At 37.5% G+C, this 27575-nt stretch overlaps 1 protein-coding gene across 1 annotated transcript; it reads right to left on the minus strand.

Moving 5' to 3' along the window:
• Positions 1 to 24972: 24972 nt before the first annotated feature.
• On the minus strand, positions 24973 to 25824 carry LOC18007879. The gene has a single exon (XM_006391195.1). The coding sequence runs from the start codon at positions 25822 to 25824 to the stop codon at positions 24973 to 24975; it is 852 nt and encodes a 283-aa protein (XP_006391257.1).
• Between the last annotated feature and the right edge of the window lie 1751 nt (positions 25825 to 27575).

The following is a 27575-nucleotide window of genomic DNA, read 5'->3' on the forward strand; positions in this document are numbered from 1 at the left end:
TCAATATCCTAAGAACCTCTAAAAATTTTCTTTTCCGAAATTCAAAACAAACACAGCCACCATGGCCTCTTCGACGCCAAACTCGCCAGCCACCAGCAATGCAATTCAAGTCAACACCCAAACCTTGTTCAATGTTAATACATCTAACGTCACCAAACTCAATGCGACGAACTACCTCATGTGGAGTCTGCAGATCCATGCTCTTCTCGACGGCTATGATCTTGCAGGCTATGTCAATGGCACCACTGCAATTCCACCAGTCACGTTACAACCAATAACGTTGCAAGAGCGAATCCAGACTAAACGGTCTGGAAAAGATAAGACAAACTGATCTATGGTGCACTGCTAGGTGCGATCTCTGCTCCCGTTCAACCCATTGTTGCTTGAGTAAAAACTTCCACACAGATCTGGGAAACCCTCACCAGCACCTATGCGAAGTCAAGTCGTGGGCACTGATAGCAGTTAACTTTGGAACTCAAAGCTTGGACAAAATGTACCAAAACCATCGATGAGTATCTTCAAGGTTTGATCACTTGTTTTGACAAACTAGCAATGCTGGGAAAACCTCTTGATCAGGAGGATCAAGTAGACTATATTCTTGCTGGTCTTCCCGAGGAGTACAAACCATTAGTGGATCAAATTGAGAGCCATGACACAACGTCGTCTCTCACAAACCTCCATGAGCGTCTAATCAATCATAAAGCAAAACTTATGATAGTGGCTTCACCAACATTATTCCCAGCATCCGCCAATGTTGTTCACCAACACAGCAAGAACAACAACAATTCCAACACCAACAACAGTCGCAATCAACACAAATCCAAACAATTGCAACAAAAAAACTGGCAACCGTCAGCATCTGCTCCCTACACTGGTCGATCAGATCAACGTCAGCTTTGTCCCTACCTTGGTTGCTGTCAGATATGCAGCATAAAAGGCCACAGTGATCGCAGGTGCCCAATCGATAATACAGTCTGCTCAACTCAATCCTCCGAGTCCATTCACACCGTGGCAACCACGCGTGAATCTCGCAGTTGGTACACCGTACACAGCTGATAACATCGTATTTTAACCACTTTTGTGGATCGTTTTTAAATACTTTTCAAATGTTTATTTTTCAGTGTTTTTATTTTGTATTTTCTAGTATTTGTAGTTCCAAGACTATTTTCAGGTAATTAAGGCAAAATGAGTGCATTTTGGAGCAAAATATCATTTTAGATTAATTCAGACCGTCAGAAGTTTCACATCCGATGAATATATTTTCACTGTCTGATCATCCCCAAAATTGGATTTAAGATAAATGAGACAACTAGATTTCAAATTCAATTAGTTTGGAGACATTACTATGGTTAAATCTCTAGATATCCTTGATGCACTGAAGACATGTTCTGCAGTCTCGCGAAGGAAGCAAGTGCAGAATGAAGATTCAACCTTATAAGCCAATGTCTGTGGGTCCAAAGGCCACGACCACGGATAACACACTCTTAGCCACGGTTAGGAGTCTCTGGCTGCGGCTAAACCCCCATTTAACACGGCTGGAAACCTCACGACCACGGTCGTCTGAAAGGCTGGCCGAAGACCCCGTTTTAAGTCCAATTCGTCTTCTCTTCAACGAAAATCATATGGACGACTGGACAAAGTTGAAGACCTATAAATATGTATCTTAGCAGACCTATCTTCGAGTGCCTCAAAAGAGCCCTTTTTAGGAGCCACCAAATTTAGTTTTCCTAGGGCTTTTATGTTTTTATGTTCTTAGTTCTTAGTTTAGGGAAATAAAGATTTCTTTTGAACCATCCTTATGTTATACCTTTACTTTATGCAATATTTAAGTTCAGCTTTTACTTTTATGTCTTTCAATTTCGTTTTTACTTTCTCCATGTTCGATTAGTTGTTTAAAAGATTTGAAGAAAAGTTTTCTCCGAGCCTAGTTCTTGAAATCGAGATGCTTGTTCTTCATCTCTTTGTCTCTTTTTCTCTACTTCTTTCTTTTAATTACTTTATGCACGTTTTTGGAAAATGAGGTATGAGTTTAAAGGCTCCATCGAAGGGAACCGACTATGTTCGGTAGGGATCTTCGCGAGATAAACCAAGTCGAATTCTTGAAATCTTTCTTCTAAGCTTTTACTTAAAGTATGGATCTAGCGCTGCGAACTAGAGACTGATCTTGGTACGTAGTGTTGCGAAATCATTAGGTACCATATCTAGCTTGAGAAGAGCAATTCTGCCAATAGGAGTGGAAACCTACCTATGAGTGACTTTTGAATGTAGACAAGTCTTGTTAAAACTATTGCGCAAAGTTGTTACCGGGGCCAGAGTCGAAAGCTACTATTCATAGTCGTGGGTGACAGTTGGTTATGACTACGAGAGTGGCATAGTCACACCATCATGGCTCGAGTTCTAAGTATTTACTAGGATCAATTTTAAGAGATTGTTTTGCGCGATTCGAATCGATCATATCCTGAAGGCATCCTTTATATTCAACATCGATTTATTCACTTTCTAGTTTAGTTTTATTTTCCTTAGCATACATATATATAGAAAATGTACAACCTATCTAAAACCCCGGCCCGTTTTTTGGTTTACTAATTCTGGTTCTAAGGTTTTACAGGTAAAGAATGATTCTCCGTGGATCGACACCCTAAGTACTCAACGCACTGCTGTGCACTTGCAGATAACTAGGGTTATAAATTTAAAACATGAAGCCGCAAAGTAAACCCTAACAGCATCAACAACGAACAACTGGCTCCTTGATAGTGGTGCCACTCAACACATCTCCAATGATCTCAAAATTCTGTCGCTGCATCAGCCCTACATAGGTGGCGATGATGTCTTGATTGGAGATGGTTCTCCTCTTACGATCTCACACACAGGTTCAACATTACTTGACTCATTCTCTCGAGATCTTGCGCTAAATAAAGTTCTTTATGTTCCTGATATTCATAAGAACTTGATCTCCATATACTGTTTATGCAATACTAATCAAGTCTCGGTTGAATTCTTCCCAGCTCATTTTCAAGTGAAGGATCTCAGTTTGGGGGTTCTTCTGCTTCAAGGCCGAACGAAGGATGAAATTTACGAATAGCTAGTGACTGCTCCCAAAGCTCTGGCGTTGTATGCTTCTCCGAGATCAAAAAAGACATTGGCTTCATGGCACTCACGGCTAGGGCACCCAGCACCACCAATTCTCAATTCTATCATTTCTCAATTTTCTTTACCTGTCTCTCCATCTTCGAAAACATCATTTTTCTGTTCGGATTGTCACATTAATAAAAGTCACAAACATTCCTTCTCCGAAACTTCTATTGTCTCCAATCGCCCTTTACATTATCTCTTTAGTGATGTCTGGACGTCACCACTCCTGTCCATTGACAACAACAAATACTACTTCATCTTCGTTGATCATTACACCAGATATACATGGTTCTAGCCTCTCATACAGAAATCCAGGTCAAAGAAATTTTCATTGCATTCAAAACCCTCGTTGAAAACCATTTCCGAACTAAAATTGATACCCTATACTCTGATAATGATGGTGTATGTTGCCCTATGATAATCTTTCAACCGCTAACTCATAGATCTCTGCGACAAACTCAGGTATTGCCTTCTAATCTTAATGATTCTTCTTCTACTCAAAGCCAGCGGCCCACTGGCTAAGCTCAAATCCCAAATAACCAAACCCAGCTTCAACTCACCCTCACCAATCAAAGGCCCTCTGGCCCAGCCCCATCCCAAACAACCCAACAAGCTATATTACCTACCTCCCAAAGGCTCACTGGCCCAACCAATGATATACACCTAACAACATATGCTCACCCCGCGAATGCTCCCTCCACAAACACCGAATCGCCACAAAACACCCATAAAATAACCATATGAAGCAAAAATAAAATCACCAAACCAGTCCAGAAGTTTAGCTTTATGGCTACTCTCCCGAAGTCCTATGAAGCCGAGCTAACGTGTTATACGAAGGCGATGAAAGATGAGAAATGGCATAAGGCAATGTCAATTGAATATGACCGTCAAATCACAACCACACATGGGATCTTATTCCACCGGATCTGTCTTAGAATGTTGTTGGCTGTCGGTGGGTATTTAAAATAAAGTTTCTACCAACTGGAGATCTCGACAAATACAAACCCAGGCTCGTTTCCAAAAGGTTCACTATAAGAAAGAGGCCAATTTTTAATGAAAATTTACATCGATTAATAATCTTCGTAAAATTACGATACATTTACACCGAATTTACAACGAGGACAAATTTCATCGTAAATTAGACGTAAATAATAGAAGTCATAAATTCGTCGTAAATTTACAAAGATTTTACAACGAATTAACAAGGGAGTTAATTTTCGTCGTAAGTGAGACATAAACTTTACATCGATTCTACAACGATCAGCCTCTCTCTTGACTTCGATGTAATCTCGATGTAAAATTAGTTTTTGATGTAAATTCGATGTAAATATTCAATGGAAATTTGTTGGTAGCCAAAAAAAAATCTATATACCCCTCTCACTTCTCTCATTATTCTACCAAAAAAAAACATACAAAGACACACTCCAGCACCTATTGATTTTGCACCTTTTAACATCTCGGGTTGGGCTCGATAAACACCTCAATAGGATCGCTAATACTACCACTTCTAGACTTGGAAGTTTTTGGAGTCTTTGAATTTTTGAGTATAATTTTTATGAGTTTTATATGTTAAAAAAAGAACAAATTAAAAAACAAAAATTTGATTTTTTTTTTAAATGTCTATATATGATCTACGAAAATAGATGTATACGCCCAAAGATGCAAAGAGGGCGTTATTTGAAGACTTCAAAAACGGGTTAGAAATATTCATGTATCAGACAAGCTTTATGCAAACAACTATAGAAAGCGGAAAAAGTATTGTCTTTCTCTGAAATGCGAAAATAGAAAACATATTCTTATTGACACAATGTGGAAGCATTTATTGAAAAGATGGTTTATGCCGCAATACTTTAGTTGGTATCAACATGGAGAAGGCTATGGTCAAAATAGTGGTCGGAGTGCTGCCGCAGGTAGTAGTAGTAGTCTTCAAGAACATGAAGATTTTGAAGCATCAAATGATTATCAGAGTAGTCAATTTGAGGGTCAAGATCAAGATATGATACATGATATGGTTAATGTTGCATTTCTTGAAACGCATGCTGATATTGTTGAGGACCCCTATGCAGATGTGAAACGCTTATATGATATGTTAAACGCTGCGAAACAGCCGCTCTACGATGGATGTAGAGAAGTTCTGTCTAAATTATCATTAGCAGCTCAGATGATGACAATTAAAACTGATCACAATCTATCTGAAGTTTGCATGGAAGATTGGACAGATCTTATTAAAGAGTATTTGCCGGAGGATAATTGGGCCACCGAAACATATAATGAAATTCATAAGTTGATTTTTAGTCTTGGATTGCCTTCTGAGATGATTGATGTATGTGTTGATAATTGTATGTTTTTATGGAGAGATGATGATAAACTTCAGGAATGTCGTTTTTTGACAAAAACCGAGATATAGGCCGCAAACTTCTGGGCATTAGAAGATATCGTACCAACGAATGTGGTATCTTCCTATAACTGATAGATTAAAAAGACTTTATCAATCTGAACGGACAGCTGCATTGATGAGGTAGCATGCAGAACATTCACAAACATATAGCAAAATGACTCACCCTTCTGATGGAAAATCATAGAAACACTTTAACACCATACATCCAGACTTTGCTAGATGTAAGAGAAAATTGGAACTGGGACATCTCGATCAATGAGACGGTGCAGACGGAGTTTAGGAAAAAGGAGATGAAATGCCTCGTCAACACCGTTTCAGATTGGAAGCGGAAGTGGGAAATCGACGGCGATGATGCGAAGCCCAGTTTGATGTCGTCATACTACACTCCCCAAGCATCAAATGTTTCTTCACCAAAGTTCGAGATATTTGAGTCTTATTTCCAAAACACCTGAGATCGTCCAATTTGGAATTATGAGTTGAAATTTATGGTGATCGGAAGAAACACACATCTCGGAGCCGCTCAACGCCTATATCGACCTGCGTATCGAGATAAACGATGGTCGATACTTTGGACCTTGAACCGCCGAAAGAATGTCGACCAAGATATCGAGGTGAAGCATTGGTCGACATTTTGAACCTTGGAGCGCCGAGAGATTGTCGACCAAAGTATCGACCAAGCCCATGGTCGATATTCTTGTTAAAAAATCCTTTGCAAAAATGTCGACCAAGATATCGAGATATGGCACGTCGATATTTCTCTCAATCCAGTCCGAATTTTAGGGCTTTAATGGGCCAATATCCTGTTTGTTAAGGGTTGAATCTTTAAGAAAACCCTCCCTATATATAGTTTGGAGACAGTAGTCATTATGTTAAGCTTTATTCTTCTTAATTTATTTGCCTCTTTTGTGAAAGACTCCTTTGAAGAAAAATATCTGTTTTTGAGAGTTTGAATCAAGAGAAATCAAAGACCTTTTGTGTGTTTAAATCTGCAATCTATCTTATCTATCTTCTCTGTCATCATTTCCATCCATTAATCATGCCAATCTACTCTATTTGCAAAGGTTTAAGAGAAATTAGTATGATTAGTGAGTTGTTTCCTTAATGAGGTTCTAGATATATAGGTTAGGGTGCTGAAGTGCTAGATTAGGAGTGCTTAGGGCTAGATCCATGCTTTCAATTCTCTAAATATCTGGTCTCTATGCTAGATCCTTGCACATCACTTGTGATCTAAAATTTGGGTTTTTCATGCACCAAAAGTGTTTGATGAAATTCCTAAAAGAGCTATATTAGAGGTTTATGCTTTAGTGTCATGATGATGTTTGTTATTTGCATAAATGATCATTTAGGATTGATTTTTAATGTTGTCTTGTTGTTTGATCTCCAATGAGGATTGAGTATGTGAAATGGCTTGATTTGTGTCTTGATGCTTGGAAAAGATTAAGGCTTGATTAGAATCCTAAATCATTTGAATCATGTCTCATTATTGGCATTAGCATTCTTAGTTTAGCACCAAAGCACCCTAACCAACTATCATGTCTAGAATCTCATGCTTCCATCATTCCATATCATCTCATCTTGTTTCATTGCTTGTTTGTTTAGTTTACTTAATCATTTGTCTTTGTTCTAGTTTTTTTTTTATCTTGTTTTAGGCATAAGTCACCAACAAACTTTACCATTTGCTTGAATTAAGAAACTGTTTTACATTCTAGTGTCTACCACACATTGGATTGATAAAGCCTTTATGCTACAACAGCAAAAGGTATTGATGACCTTTACTAGAGCCTAAAAACCTCTAGTCATCAGTCATCTTTTCAATCTAAACTCATTTGTGTTTTTGCTGACAGCTTAAATTCATTCCTCTTTCCCTTTTGTATTTATGCATTTGAATGAAGCTCCTCAATGAGCTATCCCAATTCCTAACTATTTTTTCTCTTTAAAATGAGCTCGTTTGAGCAAAATCTATTCTCGCATTGAAATTTCCTGCACCTTGAACAGTGATTTTTTCAACAAGACAGAGTTTGGCACAAATGGCAAGCACATTTAAGTCATGCCATTGTATAACAACAGAAGGAACGATTATCCTGCTGGGTAATGTGATTCGAAACACTAAAACAAATTTGAGATATAACAGATTCACTAAACTAACATAAAAAAAACCCTAGATAACAAAAACGAGACAAAGAAGCCAAGAAAACACACTAACTTTAGCAAGCATAAGAGGAAAGTAATACAAGAATCCATGAAAAAAAAGCTTGAGCCAGCATATTGATATAAGACTCGGGTGAGACTTATAAGATTGCGGAATCAATGGCTTGGTGGGATCAACACGCTGGCTTTGTCGCTCTCTCGTGTGGATCAGTGGATGGAGATGGTAAGACAAGGCTTGTTCACACAAGACTTGAATCGAGATGGGATCTGTCAAGCTGGCTTTAATGCTCTCTCTTGAGGGATCGGTTAAGGGTTTTGAAGTGGATCGAAGGCACCACAGAGACAATGAAGGGATCACTGATACTGCGGCTCAACTCTCGGTGAATCACACACACAAGATCAAGCAAGAAAAGCTCTTAGAAACAAGCTAAGAAAACGGCGTTATTTTATTGATATCGGGGAAAAGGTTAAAGTACAAGAGCTGTGTGTGGGACTTTATAAACAGTCCGTCAGCTTTGAACCTTCTAGGGTTCGACTCAAAGAAATAGAAAACGACACTAAGGACTCAAAACAACAGGAATTGTAAAAAGAAATAAAGCAAAATGGCAAAGCGTCTCATTTGGACACAAAAATGGAAAGTTCACTTAAAAATAAAAAGGAAAGAAACTAAGCGTGTGCAACCTTTTCTGGACTTGTTCTGTGCACCTCTGATGATCTCTAGTGTGTTGGACACCACTAGGATACTCCCATGTTACCTGCACAAATCGTATAAATGGAAAATACCTGGTTACGGCCGGTTGTGGGCTTGCTTGTTACGTCGTTGAGTAGCTCGTGAGTCTTGAGGTTTTCTTAGTTAGTCTTGATGTTTTCTTTGTCTAGAGTCCTGCTAACGTTGAATCCTGCGAGTTCTTCAAGTATCTTCACGCGTCCCACTTCATGTTCCTCTTCTTGTCTCATTTGCTCGCTATCGGCTCCGAGTCTTGAAACGGTTGTATCTTGAGGGTCCAATGCGGTCTCTTAGAGACTCTTGGTATTCCGTGCTCCATTTCCTGTCAAACAAACATGTATACCTGGTTCTAGTTGAGGCTGGTTATCTTTGAGGCTCAAACGCGCGAAACCCTCCATTATGTCTAAATCGGGTCCTTTGGGGCTGTCTCGCGAGTGTTGCTCTTGAGTCACGTTTTTGAATGCGTCTCCAAGTTCCATGGTACTTAGTAATGATTCCACGGCCAAGTTGAACCCTTCTCTAAGCCTCCTTGCTTTGGAACGGGTCATCTGTGCTTCTTTGAGCTCGGGAACGATCTTTGGGTCTGGTGATGGTTCGATGGCCTCATCACATATATACACAAGTATACGGTGTTATCAACTCTCCCAGACTAAAAAATTTGTTTGTCCTCAAACAAAGCAAGTTTCAAGCTTAGAAAAAGCCTTTAACAAAAATCATAGGGAACTCAAAATCATCAGAAACCATAAACCTAGACTATAATCAATCATAATGCATCTATTGGGTGTTGCCTAAAAAATTCTCACCAAAATACAAACATAACAAGTCCGTTGATCCATCATGCGAAAATCTACACACTTAGACATAACTTCCAGTCAACTAGCTCTTAACATTCATTATAAGTTTCAGTGGTTCTCATCAAAAGAAAAATAAACAAAGCAATCAAGGCTAGGTATTCAAAGGGCTTTTTAGGGGTGAAATTTGATGTGTTTAGGGTTATCTTAATTTCTAGAGAAGCAGGATATTATGCAAAACAGCAAGAGAGGATGAAATTATTGATGTCCACAGTTTCCTGTCATGTTCTTCTTGCCATAAGATCTCTGATCTTCTTCAGGTTCTTCTTATAATTCCCCCAGACTTAGATTTTTGTCTAGGTTATTATAGCTCCCATAAATGAATACCTGTTGTTTTGGCTCCAAATAATTTCGACAATCTAAAGATTCTTTAGGTTTTTGTTTCCTTTCTTTTTTATTATTTTTCTTTCACTTTCTTTTTTTGATTTTTTTTTCATAAAAAGGAAACACCTTTTGATATAGAGTCTTAGAGATGCACGAGAATCACCATTAAGAATGAGCTTTCTGAGCCGGCTCAAGATGCTGATACTCTGCCTTTCTAATTCCATTCGGTCATTCTCTTGAGTGACTGAAAAACTGTGTCATTCTTCCCATTCCAGCGTTTTTGCACATATCTGCTGATATACACTAAAGAGAGAATGCATGAAGTTCAAAAATAAAGGTTTTGGGTTAAGGGTATGACACCAGCTGAAGATGAACTGGCCATCTAGGACAACAAAGAGTGGTAAAAATGAGGAAAAAGATGTCCTAGATGTTAACATGATGCCTGCCTAAAATTCAATGATGAGAAAATTAAATATCAATATTAAGTCCAAATAGAATGAGCTAGTATATCCAGTCAGAAAGAATCTTCATGAATAGAAGTCCTTTGGTGAGAGTTCATATTGCAAGTACTCTAGCTACCGCCTAGTCTAATACTAACCAAAAAGGAGCTATCATGCATAGTGTAGAAGCATACAGGTTGGTAATCATCATAGATTTTTGTCATCATTCCCTCAAAACGTATTTGTACTTTGAAAACACTTTGAAAAATCAATTTTTTTTTATATAAAAAATTGCAGAATGCAAAGACTCATGAAAGAAATGTGGTTAGAAAAAGATGAAATCCTCCCCAGACTTAAATCACACTTTGCCACGATTTGGGATAAATCAGAGTAAGAATGAGAAATAAAATATGCAATGAATTGAAAAGATAAAGAAAAAGAAAACTTACCTGGACGTCTCGGGATCATGGTATGATGGTGTAGTGATGGTAAAGGCTGGTGGGTGGTCGAAGGTGGGAAGGGGAATGAATTGAAGTCATCATACTATAGATCCGAGACAAAACAAAATCATTGTGGATCGAGTTGGTATGACCCCGGGTCGAGCAGGTACGACCACAGATCGACCAGACACGATCGCGGATCAAGCAGACACGACCGCGGGTCGACCAGGCACGACCGCAGGTTGGTACCTCGCGAGCGGGGGGGACACCAATTATTTTTTTTTTCAAAGACCTGAAACTAAGAAAAATAAAACTGAAAATTAGGAAGAAAAAGTTGTCATAAAGTCAATTTACTAACCTTTGAGATTGTGCAGGTGAAGACGATTGGATTCCCCGGCAACAGCGCCAAAAACATGATGTGCTTGGGGGTGAGGGAACAAGTTTTACCCTAATAAAAACAAATGAAAGCCGCAAGTGCACAGCTAATCAGTTATAGTACTTAGGGATCGAATCGACAGTGATTTGTGTGCCCAATAATTTTTCTAAGTTTATATTTAGACTAAATCAGGTTTTAAGGTGTCTGTGTGTGACATGGATTAAACTAAAACTAAAGAGAGAAAATAAACCTATCCTAAAAAGCAAGTAGACAATCAAACGAAAGCAAAAATGAAACTAGCAAAACTTCGAACAAGTGAAAATGTGAATCTAAAGGAAGCAAATGTAGATCGATTAAGTTGTAAATAATGATTAAAAACACTGGACTTTCGGGAACTATATAGGGATCATAATCGGTTTCAACACTAGGGATTTTAGATTGGGGTTGACGGATATCAAAATATCTAGGGTTCTAGAGCTAGAGTACGGCGGTATGATTACGTCACCGTCGTGATCATAAACAACTGTCTCTCGCAACCCTGACCAGTAGATTTCCACTCTGGCCCTGGAGGGAAGAGATGCAGGATCTTGTACAGGACTCGTCAGTACTCACTACTTCGCCGCAGGTAGGTTTCCACTCCTACGGAAAAATCGCCCGTTTTATTCTAGGTTGGATACTTAATGAAAACTTTCGCAACAATAACTATCTAGATCAGAAACGAGGTGATCAATCAAACATTCATGCATTAATAATAAGAATAAACAAAGAACATAATTAAAATCCCAGATCTAAAAACCTTGATGTCTTATTCGATTATGAGAGCCCTTTTCGGGAACCCTATACCCAATTCGAGATCTACTCAGACATGGATGAGGTCGACATCATTATTGATTTAATGAAAGCAATAAAAAACAGTAAAGAAAAGAGATGAAAGAAAGCTTATTTATTGATGAACTCAAAGTTGAAGAATCCTCTCTAAAAATCGCATAAAACGGCTGGAAAAGGTGTGTCTGTAAAAAGTATGGAAGATGTATCTAAAAATGACCTAAATGACAAGTACTTATAGTCTTCAATACTCCAGGGTCTCTAAGGTTCCGGAATTGACGCTGGAAAATGACTTGAGCTTCAGAAATAGGCTTCGTAATTAAGTCAGAGATGCTTGGCCGCAGTCGCGTGAAATGTGACCGTGGGGAATAGGTGCTTGGACGCGGTCGCGTGGCTCTGGCCGTGGTGAATAGCCTGTTGGTCGTGGTCCCGTAGCTTGCTGGCCGTCTTCAAATGTCTCTGGGGCAAATGGATTATCTTGAGATCCAACCATTGGTATCTCTCCAAACAAAGTGAATTTGAAAGTTAGTTGAGTCTTCTATTAAGTGTCCCAAACAAAGTGAATTTGAAATGAATTATCTTGAGATCCAACCATTGGTATCTCTCCAAACAAAGTGAATTTGAAAGTTAGTTGAGTCTTCTATTAAGTGTCCAATTTGGGGGTGATCAGACGGTTAGAAGGTCTTCGTCTCTCTATGAGAGTTCTGACAATCTCAATTTATCCAAAAGAGTATTTTTGTTCCAATTTGCACATCTTTCTCCCAAATTTCCTCAAATTATCTGAAAAGTATTTTAAAATTCAAAAACATAGAAATCCTTTGAAAACCTTTGAAAATGGAGTAAAAACACATCAAAAGATATTAAAATGATCCATAAAAATAGTCAAAATCCGGTGTTATCAGTACACTATGGTAGATCTGAGGAGAAACTGAGTTTGACAGCCAGGATTTCATCATACTGTTACAACGAGACCAGATGCGAAAGAGAGGATCTGATTCAGCAAGACGAGGAAGCGATCCATCAACAAAACCTATCTTATTCTTAGCATCTAGAGCTATACACATAGCAGCGTTCTAATCATCATAGTTTGTACCATCGAGTTTTAGGAAGATGATTTGCAAACTTGAATGATCTGCACTATGCATATTAAATGGAGATTGACTTGGATCCTGAGATTCTGAGAATGCAGAGGCTCGCAAGTTTCTGGAGACTTGAGATTGAGTCAACGGAGGAGTATTCTGAGGAAGATGTGCTGCTTCAGATGAGGATCGAGTAGATTTCCGAGCTGAACTCGTCAAAGTAGATCGACGAGGTGAATTCTGTATTGTAACTTCAAATCGAACCAAGGAAATCGAAAATGAAACTCAAATTTGAAGAAAATGAAGAGAATTAGAGCTTGGATGAATCTGATACCATATTAGTTAACGAGAAAATGGAGAAGACGATGGAAAATTTTGTTTGAAAAAGATATTTTCTTATTAGATTGTTGCATCTGATCAGGCTACACTTATATACAATTGCTCAATAGTGAACCGATTTAAACCGAACTATACAATTAATTTACAATGTCAAACCAGCTAAAGGAAACAGGAACAACACATTGAACCAATCCACTCCAATAGAAGTCCAAACTAATACCTGAAACCTACAGAAATTCAGGTTTTTTGTCAATACAAACGTTTACGGATGGTGTATAGAACCATGAAAATTAAAATGACTCTAAATGGCGAAAGCCAAGAAGATATTAAACGTGAGCAAGATGGTGACACACACCATATAAATAGAGTAAGAGAAGATGACCATCTCAGAAACAATAATTCTCTGTTGCTGATGTGATGATGTAAATGCTACTACCCCACAAGAACCAGGGAATTCCACAAATGGCTTCATGCCATTAACACAAAGGAAAAAAAATGAAAGAGACAGAAGAAAAAGACAACTCTTATTGCTCTATGGTGGATCCTCTCGTCTAACAATATTACTCTTTGATCGTCATTTTTTTTTCTCACCACATTTCCTTTCCAATAACAATATTACCTCGGTCCGAGGCATTTGTTTCTAGCTCGGGGACTAGGAAACCCGAGTCTCGTTTCCGTTTCGGCATCCGAGACATCTAGAGAGGTAATTAAGATTACCTCGATCCGAGGCATTCGTTTCTAGCTCGGGGACTACGAAACCCGAGTCTCGTTTCCGTTTCAGCATCCGGGACATCTAGATAGGTAATTAAGATTACCTCGATCCGAGGCATTTGTTTCTAGCTCGGGGACTAGGAAACCCGAGTCTCGTTTCCGTTTCGGCATCCGGGACATCTAGAGAGGTAATTAAGATTACCTCGATCCGAGGCATTTGTTTCTAGCTCGAAGACTAGGAAACCCGAGTCTCGTTTCCGTTTCGGCATCCAGGACATCTAGAGAGGTAATTAAGATTACCTCGATCCGTGGCATATGTTTCTAGCTCGGAAACTCGGAAACCCGAGTCTCGTTTCTGTTTTGGCATCCGGTACATCTAGAGAGGTAATTAAAGATTACCTCATTCCGAGGCATTTGTTTCTAGCTCGGGGACTAGGAAACCCGAGTCTCGTTTCCATTTCGGCATCCGGGACATCTAGAGAGGAAATTAAGATTACCTCGATCTGAGACATTAATTTCTAGCTCGGGGACTAGGAAACCCGAGTCTCGTTCCGTTTCGGCATCCAGGACATCTAGAGAGGTAATTAAGATTACCTCGATCCGAGACATTTGTTTCTAGCTCGGGGACTAGGAAACCCGAGTCTCGTTTCCGTTTCGGCATCCGGGACATCTAGAGAGGTAATTAAGATTACCGCGATCCGAGACATTTGTTTCTAGCTCAGGGACTAGGAAACCCGAGTCTCGTTTCTGTTTCCGCATCCGGGACATCTAGAGAGGTAATTAAGATTACCTCGATCCGAGGCATTTGTTTCTAGCTCGGAGACTAGGAAACCCGAGTCTCGTTTCCGTTTCGGCATCCAGGACATCTAGAGAGGTAATTAAGATTACCTCGATCCGTGGCATTTGTTTCTAGCTCGGAAACTAGGAAACCCGAGTCTCGTTTCTGTTTTGGCATCCGGTACATCTAGAGAGGTAATTAAAGATTACCTCATTCCGAGGCATTTGTTTCTAGCTCGGGGACTAGGAAACCCGAGTCTCGTTTCCGTTTCGGCATCCGGGACATCTAGAGAGGAAATTAAGATTACCTCGATCTGAGACATTAATTTCTAGCTCGGGGACTAGGAAACCCGAGTCTCGTTTCCGTTTCGGCATCCGGGACATCTAGAGAGGTAATTAAGATTACCTTGATCCGAGGCATTCGTTTCTAGATCGGGGACTTGGAAACCCGAGTCTCATTTCCGTTTCGGCATCCGGGACATCTAGAGAGGTAATTAAGATTACCTCGATCCGAGGCATTTGTTTCTAGCTCGGAGACTAGGAAACCCGAGTCTCGTTTCCGTTTCGGCATCCGGGACATCTAGAGAGATAATTAAGATTACCTCGATCCGAGGCATTTGTTTCTTACTCGGGGACTAGGAAACCCGAGTCTCGTTTCCGTTTCGGCATCCGGGATATCTAGAGAGGTAATTAAGATTACCTCGATCCGAGGCATTTGTTTCTAGCTCGGGGACTAGGAAACCCGAGTCTCGTTTCCGTTTCCGCATCCGAGACATCTAGAGAGGTAATTAAGATTACCTCGATCTGAGGCATTTGTTTCTAACTAGGGGACTAGGAAACCCAAGTCTCGTTTCCGTTTCGGCGTCCGAGATATCTAGAGAGGTAATTAAGATTACCTCGATCCGAGGCATTTGTTTCTAGCTCGGGGACTAGGAAACCCGAGTCTCGTTTCCGTTTCGGCATCCGGGAAATCTAGAGAAGTAATTAAGATTACCTCGATCTGAGGCATTTGTTTCTAGCTCGGGGACTAGGAAACCCAAGTCTCGTTCCCGTTTCGACATCCAGGACATCTAGAGAGGTAATTAAGATTACCTCGATCCGAGACATTTGTTTCTAGCTCGGGGACTAGGAAACCCGAGTCTCGTTTCCATTTCGGCATCCGGGACATCTAGAGAGGTAATTAAGATTACCGCGATCCCAGACATTTGTTTCTAGCTCGGGGACTAGGAAACCTGAGTCTCGTTTCCGTTTCGGCATCCGGGACTTCTAGAGAGGTAATTAAGATTACCTCGATCCGAGGCATTTGTTTCTAGCTCGAGGACTAGGAAACCCGAGCCTCGTTTCCGTTTCGACATCCAGGACATCTAGAGAGGTAATTAAGATTACCTCGATCCGAGACATTTGTTTCTAGCTCGGGGACTAGGAAACCCGAGTCTCGTTTCCATTTCGGCATCCGGGACATCTAGAGAGGTAATTAAGATTACCGCGATCCCAGACATTTGTTTCTAGCTCGGGGACTAGGAAACCTGAGTCTCGTTTCCGTTTCGGCATCCGGGACTTCTAGAGAGGTAATTAAGATTACCTCGATCCGAGGCATTTGTTTCTAGCTCGAGGACTTGGAAACCCGAGCCTCGTTTCCGTTTCGGCATCCGGGACATCTAGAGAGGTAATTAGATTACCTTGATCCGAGGCATTTGTTTCTAGCTCGGGGACTAGGAAACCCGAGTCTCATTTCCGTTTCGGCATCCGGTACATGTAGAGAGGTAATTAAGATTACCTCGATCCGAGGCATTTGTTTCTAGCTCGGAGACTAGGAAACTCGAGTCTCGTTTCCGTTTCGGCATCCGGGATATCTAGAGAGGAATTAAGATTACCTCGATCCGAGGCATTTGTTTCTAGCTCGGGGACTAGGAAACCCGAGTCTCGTTTCCGTTTCCGCATCCGGGACATCTAGAGAAGTAATTAAGATTACCTCGATCCGTGGCATTTGTTTCTAGCTCGGAGACTAGGAAACCCGAGTCTTATTTCCGTTTCGGCATCCGGGACATCTAGAGAGGTAATTAAGATTACCTCGATCCGAGGCATTTGTTTCTTGCTCGGAGACTAGGAAACCCGAGTCTTGTTTCCGTTTCGGCATCCGGGACATCTAAAGAGGTAATTAAGATTACATTGGTCCGAGGCATTTGTTTCTAGCTCGGAAACTAGGAAACCCGAGTCTCGTTTCCGTTTTGGCATCCGGGACATCTAGAGAGGTAATTAAGATTACCTAGATCCAAGGAATTTGTTTCTAGCTCGGGGACTAGGAAACCCGAGTCTCGTTTCCGTTTCGGCATCCGGGATATCTAGAGAGGTAATTAAGATTACCTCGATCCGAGGCATTTGTTTATAGCTCGGGGACTAGGAAACACGAGTCTCGTTTCTGGAGACTTGAGATTGAGTCAGCGGAGGAGTAGTCGGAGGAAGATGTGCTGCTTCAGATGAGGATCGAGTAGATTTCCGAGCTGAACTCGTCAAAGTAGATCGACGAGGTGAATTCTGTATTGTAACTTCAAATCGAACCAAGGAAGTCGAAAATGAAACTCAAATTTGAAGAAAATGAAGAGAATTAGAGCTTGGATGAATCTGATACCATATTAGTTAACGAGAAAATGGAGAAGACGATGGAAAATTTTGTTTGAAAAAGATATTTTCTTATTAGATTGTTGAATCTGATCTGGTTACACTGATATACAATTGCTCAATAGTGAACCGATTTAAACCGAACTATACAATTAATTTACAATGTCAAACCAGCTAAAGGAAACAGGAACAACACATTGAACCAATCCACTCCAATAGAAGTCCAAACTAATACCTGAAACCTACAGAAATTCAGGTTTTTTTGTCAATACAAACGTTTACGGATGGTGTATAGAACCATGAAAATTAATATGACTCTAAATGGCGAAAGCCAAGAAGATATTAAACGTGAACAAGATGGTGACACACACCATATAAATAGAGTAAGAGAAGATAACCATCTCAGAAACAATAATTCTCTGTTGCTGATGTGATGATGTAAATGCTACTACCTCACAAGAACCAGGGAATTCCACAAATGGCTTCATGCCATTAACACAAAGGAAAAAAATGAAAGAGACAGAAGAAAAAGACAACTCTTATTGCTCTATGGTGGATCCTCTCGTCTAACAATATTACTCTTTGAACGTCTTTTTTTTTTCTCACCACATTTCCTTTCCAATAAATTTCCTTCTCACACTATTTTATTCGTTTGTTTGTTTCGAGAACCGTAATGTTACAAACGAACAAGACTACATAGGGGATGTGACATATGTGTATGCTTGCTAGCTATCGTGTTTTATGCTTCTGATTTTAGTTAGCTAGAAAGCAATGCCTATCTATTTTGTTGTTACTCTCTGGAGTTTGGACCACTAATCAGAGTTTCATTTTTAATATAAATATGTGGTTACTTAGACCATATATATTAGTATTTAAGAAGTGAATTTGTCTGTGGTTTAACGCATAAATTTTTGTGTTATTTTGTTTAATGAAATTCTGATGATTTGATTGGTCAGCTAATGTTATATTTTGATTGGTTGATATAAATTAATTATTATTATTTTTTCTGTCGTTTTGGTAGAAGGTGTTAAATTACAATTATGCTATTAATGAAAATACTCTATTCTGATTGGTCAGTTGATTATTCTGCAATTAAAAAAAAAATCTGATTAAAAGGAAATATTCCATAATTAATACACAACAAAACATGGAGTAGAGCCCACAGAAAATATATGGCATAATACCATTTTTTGTCGATAATAAAAATATATATATTTAACTGCTGATTGGTTAACAAAAAAATAAAACAAATTACAATGGTTAGTGACCCGAATTCTTCTCATACGTAGCAAATTCGAATCTTAGACTAATTTAATTGTGTTTTTTTTTCAAAATTTCTCTCTTTTTAAATCAATTTTTTTAACCAATCGTGGATCAGATCTAGAGAAAAATTAGCACAAGCCTATGTTTGTAATAATTATAAAGAAATAGTTGATCATATCAATAATGAACAAATAAATAAGGAAACACATAAACTCGGAATCGTTTTCTATATAAATAAATATTTTCTGCCTCCGCTTATATTCATTTACTATTTTTTTGTACGTTTTGTTCTAGGATTTTGGCGATTGGTTACTCTACGTGGAAATACAGAAATATTATACATACCTTCCAATATATCATTTACACTGAATGAGATGGTAGCTGTCTTGGTTAGGTGCTTTGTCTGTGCAGCGAAAGCTCACGGGTTTGAGTCATGGAATTAGATTTATTTTTTAATTTTTAGATTTTTGTTACAATTCAATGTTTGGAAATAATTTTTATTTGCTAAATATTTTGCAAACGGAAATATGTCATAATTTCTTTTGTTATTATCTAGAATGGAATCTTTACATTTTTTATAGTTAATAACTATAAAATTCATGGGAAGATAATATCGTATATAGAACAAGAATTACCTTTTAGTATTTTTCATAAAAGATAAACCCTAGGTTGTTTACACGTATAAATATGAGTGTTTTAAATATTTTGCAAACGAAAATATGTCATAATTTCCTTTGTTATTATCTAGAATGGAATCTTTACATTTTTTATAGTTAATAACTATTAAATTCATGGGAAGATAATATCGTATATAGAACAAGAATTACCTTTTAGTATTTTTCATAAAAAAATAAATCCTAGGTTGTTTACACGTATAAATATGAGTGTTTTAAAACAATCGTCTCATAATTTACAGTTTAGTTTCTCTGTTAGAGTTCCGTGTTTATTTTGCTAGGGTTTTTATAATAGCATTAACTTTTTGGATCTCTTTAGAAAATATTCATCATGTTTGTCTATTTGCATGCAAACCTAACCATGTATTTGTCTAAGTACAGCTTTGGTCATCCATCGAAAGTCATGATTACTTGGGAAGTTTCGTCTACTGCTTCGGGTATATATCTAGCTCTCCTCAAATTAATAATAATATATATGCTCTCTACGTTTTTAATGATTCTAAAATTTTTTTCGTCTATAGGTTTTGATAATCAGGCTTATGCTCGCGAGTTAAGATCTATGTTGAATTCATATCGCCAGGATATGGATCAAAAAAAGATATCTGATTATCGTTACGTAACTCCATACGTTTTCGTCGATATCACAAAAAAGGTTGTTGTGCCTTTTTAGGTTATTCATGCAAGTTATAATACTTATTAGTAATTATTTTGTATTTTTGGGTTATCCATGCAAGTTACTTATGGGTCTTGCTATCGACGAGTGGACCTTGCGGACATATAATCCTATAATCGAAGGTTCATAGTACTGTATATTAATCTTACAATTTTGTACCTTTCGTAGTGTTGTATCTTAATCTTACAATTTCGTATCTTTACTATATATTAATCTACGAACGTATTTATTTTTTATATAGATCTTGATTCTGCGTATTATATATCTATTCTTGATCAGAAGTTTTTGATCAAATGAGGTATTTCTGCTCTTCCTGTAATATAATTTTGTTAATGATGTATATTAAATTTTTTTATATGTGTTTATGTTTGTTCTGATGTTCGTTTTGTGCATTTAGGTTCTGATCATGTTAATTCGAGTGATCATGCTCATAAAACCTTTCTTTGGGATTTTGCGAGGAACAAATAAAGAATCTAATGGTTTCAATGGTTCGTTTTTTGTTTTGAGCACCATTTTTTCCCTTATTTTAATATTTATTTTAAATTCTAACTACATTGTTTTTTCATATGTTTATCTATGCAGAAGATAATGAGTCTGATGATACCGAGGTGCTATCTGGCCGTGGTACTGATGATGATTATGGTTTTGAGGATTACATGGGCTCTAATGCCGAGTCGCACGATGATACCGATGATATGGACCAAACAGATGAATACGATTCTGAAGATGATTTTATTGACGACGGTGAGTTTTCTGAAGGATCTGATGGTTCAAGTGATAACTCGGAAGGTGATAGTGGTGATGATGAAGATGAAGATGATGACGATGCTGATTCGACTGATGATGATGAGGATGATGATGAAGATGTTATGTTGGATGATGAGACTGAGAGTGACGATGATAGTGAGAATCACCAAAACGTTGAACCGAATGATATACTCATCGAAAAGAATATTAGTATATCGGGATACCAGAATTCGGTGTGTACTTATACAGTTTCTCTTGGTTCAGTGTGTTTTGGAGGGTGTGTGTCCCGTTGGAGACCTTCCAAAGATGGTTGTACTATCTTTGTTAAGGTTTTACAGACGTAGGTGCATATGCTAATTTTGAAACGTTCTTCCTTGGAGCTCATTTTATCGGATGAACAGGTATTTATTATATTATGAGAAAAAATATTGTAAAATTATGTTGATGTCTAATTGACTGTTTTATTCACAGGGTGTTAAAATTCAGGCCACTGTTAGAGATGGTGAGATCGATGTCGCAGCGTCTCGCATAGATGTTGGTAGTTGGATTATTATCAGTCGTTTTTCTGTTATCGAGTGTGAGGATAGTTGTAGACTGATTTCTCATAGATACAAAATATTGTTCCTACCATCAACTATCATTGACAAGACTTCACGTGAAGTGAAAACGCTTATTTTGACTTCGTTGATTTTCAAAGGATATTGGATCGTGCCCATGATGATGACTATTTAGTTGGTGTGTTTATTTTTCGGTTTAGATATTGAATTTCATTATTATTATGTTGCTGATGTTAATATGGTTTAGTTTTTATTGTTTATGAAGATTTGATAGGTCGGGTCTTAAATGTAAGTCGATCTGGGACGTGGTGTGGTTTACTCTCTAGAGAGCATCCTGTTCCTTCCTATGGCAGTCCATGTAAGGATGTATATGATTCCGAAAAATGGGGTGCATATTCAACTGTAACATTCTGTCTGAGGGATAAACGGTACTGTCTGCTGAGTGTTTTTAAATTGTATATTATCGTTTTATTTGTTCTGTCTAGCTGATTATGTGTGACATATTTTAATTTAGTGGTGTTAATTTGAGTTTTGAATTATCCGGTGAGATGGCTAAAAGCTTTTATGCACCTTGGAGACGCTGTGATCAGGATGGAACGACTTCATCATCAATTCGATTTAAGATAATAGATGACGAGTAAGTATAGCTCAAACTATATGTTTGAAGTCTAACTAACTAATTCTTAACTACATTGTTTGTCAAAATATAGGAAATTTATGCTTGAGTGTGTTGCACACGGTGAATTGGCAACTGAAATAAGAGATAAGTGTAGAGAATACGAAGGCCCCTTTGCTATATGTGTGTTAACCGATTGGTGTGTAGCAATTGACGGGGGTATGTTTTCTGATGATATATCAATATGTTATATATAAAATCTTAGTATATAATGTAATAATATTCTAATATATATATTTTAGAAAATGTGTCTATCAAGGATTATGATGATGATGGTGTGTCCCGTTTTATCACTGATTCACCGATTGCTGAAATTTAAACCTTTATGCATTTTGGAGACGCTGTGAGATGATGGAACGACTTCATCATCAATTCGATTTAAGATAATAGATGACGAGTAAGTATATTTCAAAGTATATGTTTGAAGTCTAACTAACTAATTCTTAACTACATTGTTTGTCAAAATATAGGAAATTTATGCGTGAGTGTGTTGCACACGGTGAGTTGGCAACTGAAATAAGAGATAAGTGTAGAGAATACGAAGGTCCCTTTGCTATATGTGTGTTAACCGATTGGTGTGTAGCAATTGACGGGGCTATGTTTGTTTTCTAATGATATATCAATATGTTATTTATAAAATCGTAGTATATTTTAATATATATATATATATTAGAGAATGTGTCTATCAAGGATCATGATGATGATGGTGTGTCCCGTTTTATCACTGATTCACCGATTGCTGAAATTTTAACCTTGCGCAATAGATAAATATGTTTCTCTGTGTTGCCTAAATTGATTTATGAAGAAAAAAACAATATTTATATTTGTCTAAATTGCGTAACAGTAATTTGCCAACCTTATGTATATCTTTTTTTTGTTATTAAAATTTCAGGATTAGGGAGAAATTAGATGGACTGGATACAGATGGTGTCTAATGGATTAGACCGAGTATAAGGATTCAAAATTGATAATCCACATGCATTATTAGTTTTGTTAGACACATTTTTTTGGTATTTACAAGTCTGTTTTGTAATTATTAATAAATAATAATTTATTCTAATTTCGGTTTAAATTACTAATCCTTCTTCCCAACCATTTCTTTGACTTTTTCAAAACATTATCCCCATGACTACATATAATTTTGTTGATGAGTTACATGCATCGAGACGAGATTGGAAAATATGTGTCAAAGTTTTGAAAAGATGGAATAAACCTGATCGACAAGGCTTACCAGGGATGAATTTCATTTTAGTCGACGAAAATGTAAGTATTATCTAATATGAATATATAATTGTTTTGTCTATATTTATTGTTTGTTTGATCTCTTTTCAAAATTCATTGTATATAGGGTTGCAGAATTAATGCTTCATGTGGTAACCTCGCATTTCCATATTTTTACCGTGTTGGGACTGAAGGACTGTGGTTTGAATTGTATAAATTCGGCTTGATATCATTTGAATGGAAGAATGAGGGAAGGACAACGAGACACAATTATCAGATCGTTCTCACTACTGAGACAAAAGTCTCAAGCCTACAACCACTGACAATGGATCTCTTTATGAAATTTGTCCCTTTTAATGAGATATACAGAGTTCCTTACGGTCAGTTGTATCCTGTTGGTAAGATTAACTTATAATATTCGTTTTAGTGTTTTCATCTATAAATTTGTACATATATAGAAAAAAAAATTTATGAAGTTCATTTATGATAAAATTTTCTCTCATAATTGATTTGTAGATCTCATTGGTGTGATGGAAAATGTTAGCAACATTGAAACAGAAAATAATTCTGATGGAGAGATTGTTCAGAAAATAACTTTCACCATCACAGATCTCGAGTAAGTTATATTTTCTCTCACGATCACTATGTCTTGGTAACAAAGTTTGTAACTTAAATTGTTTAAATCAAAGGGATGTGAAGTTGAAATGTATCGCATACGGAGAATTTGCCGCTGATATCAAAGAAATAACCAAAGGATTCACTGGTTCTTTTGCGGTTTCTGTTTTAACCGATTGGAGTTTAAATAAAAAAGAAGATATGGACAATCAAGCATTTGTCATTATTATTTTTATTTTGTCCCATATATGTTTTATAATGCATGTATATTTCCAATTAATCATTTTATGCGTGTAGATAAAATAACTATCCATTCACATGAAGCAATTGGTTTTTCATGTCTTCTCTTTGATCTTAACACACTGATGATACCCTGATTTTTAAGAGAAAATAAGTAATCTGAAAATGATAATTGGAGAATTTTGTATATACAACAACCTTACAATATGTATATGTCTCTTACACTTCTAGAATTTGGGAGAGGTGGAACACATTTTAGACACAAGTCGGAACAAGGATAAAAAGACACTCCTAAACCAGATATATATAACAATACTTAATAGAGTAGTGTTCTCTTAATTTCTTTGTATAAGTATTTATATAACTTAAAACTTGCGTGTTAGATCTTATTATTTAATTTGATATTTCTTTTTATTATATTTTCATCTACAATTTAATTATTCTTTATTATTATTACTAATTATATTTGGTAGTTGTTTATTATAATATTTCTTAATAGGTACATACGATTTTAAATAATCTAATATATGATTGATATTAATCGATTTAAAATAATAATAATGGATATTTAGTATTTTTATGATTTATGTTTATACAATATTTTAGTCTCAATTATTGAAAATATACAAAAATTTCTAAAATCAAATTATAATAAGATTTGTATGCTGATTGTGTCCGCGCACCGCGGACAGATACCTAGTATAATCTAACAAAAATTGTGATCAAACTGATTTATGACTTTCACTATTTTCACTAGTTGTATTTTCACTAGTTGTTGTTGCAAGTGTTTGACTTGTGTGGTCTCTTTACTGTGTCGTTTTGGCTTAAGATATTATTATTTGTCATCAAATTATTTTTTGTGGCTTTCACGTTTGTTTCAGACCATAATATTTTATCCTAATCTGATCATGTGGATATTTTTCAGAGCAGTTATATCTAAGGAAACGTGAAATTTTATTGAATATGCTCGAAGCAAATCAACCCTAAAACGATGAAAATAAATAAAAAAAACCATATTCGAAAGTCGAAACAAAACAAAAGAACTAAAGAATGTAAACAAGAGAGAAAACAAAAGCTCTAATTAGCTAATTAATCTCAAAACCAAATAGAAAAATAGTGCTTAGTGATGGGGTTGGGGTCTGAAAGTCTGTAACCACCTGATGAGACGATCCAAAGGTGACAATTTCTTCTTCTTCGGAGCAGCTTTGGGTAGTGGTCGCACCACCACTCGAAGCTTAAGCCCAGCCTCACAATGACTAGTCTTTGAGCTTATGAAATAGTAGATTCCTGGTTTTGTGAGCTCAACGAGATCTTGTCCCGTATTGTGCACGGCAACAGGAGAAGAAGGGTCGCAAGATTTGAACTCCTTATCACCTCTGATTTCCAAGACGTCGTTCACTTGGTCGTCGTAGTAGAAAAGAAGACTATCTCCCACATGAAAGTGTTTCTCCTCGCTCCACTTGTCATAAAAGTCAGTCTCTTCAGGAACACTCCATTCTTGGGAGTCACCGACCTTGTAGGTCATTCCAGAAGGTAGGATCGTGCTCGGTGGTGGTGGAGGAATCGGATGTGAGGGTCCATGGACGACAAGAACTGCGAGTTTCTGTCCGGAAACACATCGAGCATAATTTGAGCTGATGAAGTAGTGATAACCTGGTTCCGTGAGAGTCACGACATCGTGTCCTGTCTTGTAGACGGCTTTAGGAAAAGAAGAGACGCAAAACTGGTATTCCAAAGCAACGGAGACTTGAGTGACGTCGTTGAGATTGCGATCGTATTCAAAGATCAGAGAATCTCCTACGTGGAATACCTTACGCTTAGCCCAACCATAATAGGCGTCGTCCTTCGCCGTCCATCCCTCTGAGTCTCCGACTCTGTAAATGTTCGCCGAATGACAACATCCCATTAGAACCGAGAAGCTCATCATCATAAGCACGAAGCACGAGATTCTTGTTGTTGTTCTTGTCGCCATTATCGATCGAAGACGAAGAAAACGAATCACAAAAAATAATCAAAAAAGAAGAAGAAGAAGAAATTAAGAAAGCGTGGATGAGTATGTCAATGAGAGAAAAAAGAGTCTTCCCTAACTCTCTTTTTATAAGGTTTGAACTTTTAAGGGACCTAATCCTTCCGGTTTTAGGAATTTCCTTATAATTTTATTAAGATTAATTAATTGATTGTTTAATAATCCGTTTGGAATATATGTTTTTCCTTTTTCAGTCTAGCTTCACCTCTTGTTTTGCAAAAATATAGAAGTAATATTTACAGATCTACAATCCTTTTCTGATTAGGCTTTTGTATGCTTTTTTATCCATAATCCCATCTTATATGTTGTTATCTTTGTTTACATCGATCGATAATTTGATCTACTTTCCTTTTTGGAACTAACTACACCTTTTATCCAGATATTATTTTTATCTGATAGTTTTTTTTTGTTGAGTTTAAATACAATTTCTGTTTTTTTTACTTTAGCTAGAAAATAACCACAACCGAAAAAAAATAATACTAATACAAAATCCTTTTCTTCAAAGGTTTTCCATGTTTTCATAGAGATTAAATATGGGTAATTACCCAATGGAAAGTCTAAACCTTTAAAAAAGTTTCAAGCACACAATCCTTCTAGATATTTTGTGTAAAAAGAAAAGATGAGAATTCAAAAAGGGGCGGGTACTCTTTAGTTTACTGTGATTAAACTTTTGCTTAATTTATCAATAAAAGTTTTGAAATAACCACTAACCAATTAAACTTCTTCAGCTCATCAAATTTAAATAATTTGAAATAAATAATTAAATGAAATTAAATATGTTAATAATAATAAATATCCAAATTACAAAAATAAAAATTAATTATATTTTTTCGAATTCTCTGTTCCTGAACTTCCGGTTCCCATTTCTGGGAAATCATGGAACCTCGCCTTCATCTAACTTTGCCATGGTTGCGACTTCCGATTTGGTCATAGTGAGTTCCTCATGCGTTGCGTCTAGATTATTTCGGCATCCGGGACATCTAGAGAAGTAATTAAGATTACCTCGATCCGAGGCATTTGTTTCTAGCTCGGGGACTAGGAAACCCGAGTCTCGTTTCCGTTTCGGCATCCGGGAAATTTGGAAAGGTAACTAAGATTACCTCGATCCGAGGCATTTGTTTCTAGCTCGGGAACTAGAAAACCCGAGTCTCGTTTCCGTTTCGGCATCCGGGACATCTAGATAGGTAATTAAGATTACCTCGATCCGAGGCATTTGTTTCTAGCTCGGGGACTAGGAAACCCGAGTCTCGTTTCCGTTTCGACATCTGGGACATCTAGAGAGGTAATTAAGATTACCTCGATCCGAGGCATTCGTTTCTAGCTCGGGGACTAGGAAACCCAATCTCGTTTCTGTTTCGGCATCCGGGACATCTAGAGAGGTAATTAAGATTACCTCTATCCGAGGCATTTGTTTCTAGCTCGGGGACTAGGAAACCCGAGTCTCGTTTCCATTTCGGCATCCGGGACATCTAGAGAGGTAATTAAAATTACCTCGATCCGAGGCATTTGTTTCTAGCTCGGGAACTAGGAAAACCGAGTGTCGTTTCGGTTTCGGCATCCGGGACATCTAGAGAGGTAATTAAGATTACCTCGATCCGAGGCATTTGTTTCTAGCTCGGGGACTAGGAAACCCGAGTCTCGTTTCCGTTTCGGCATCCGGGACATCTAGAGAGGTAATAACAGATGGCCACGCGTTG

The sequence above is a fragment of the Eutrema salsugineum genome, unplaced genomic scaffold (assembly GCF_000478725.1).
Source record: "Eutrema salsugineum unplaced genomic scaffold, Eutsalg1_0 scaffold_9, whole genome shotgun sequence".
NCBI classification, from domain to species: domain Eukaryota; kingdom Viridiplantae; phylum Streptophyta; class Magnoliopsida; order Brassicales; family Brassicaceae; genus Eutrema; species Eutrema salsugineum.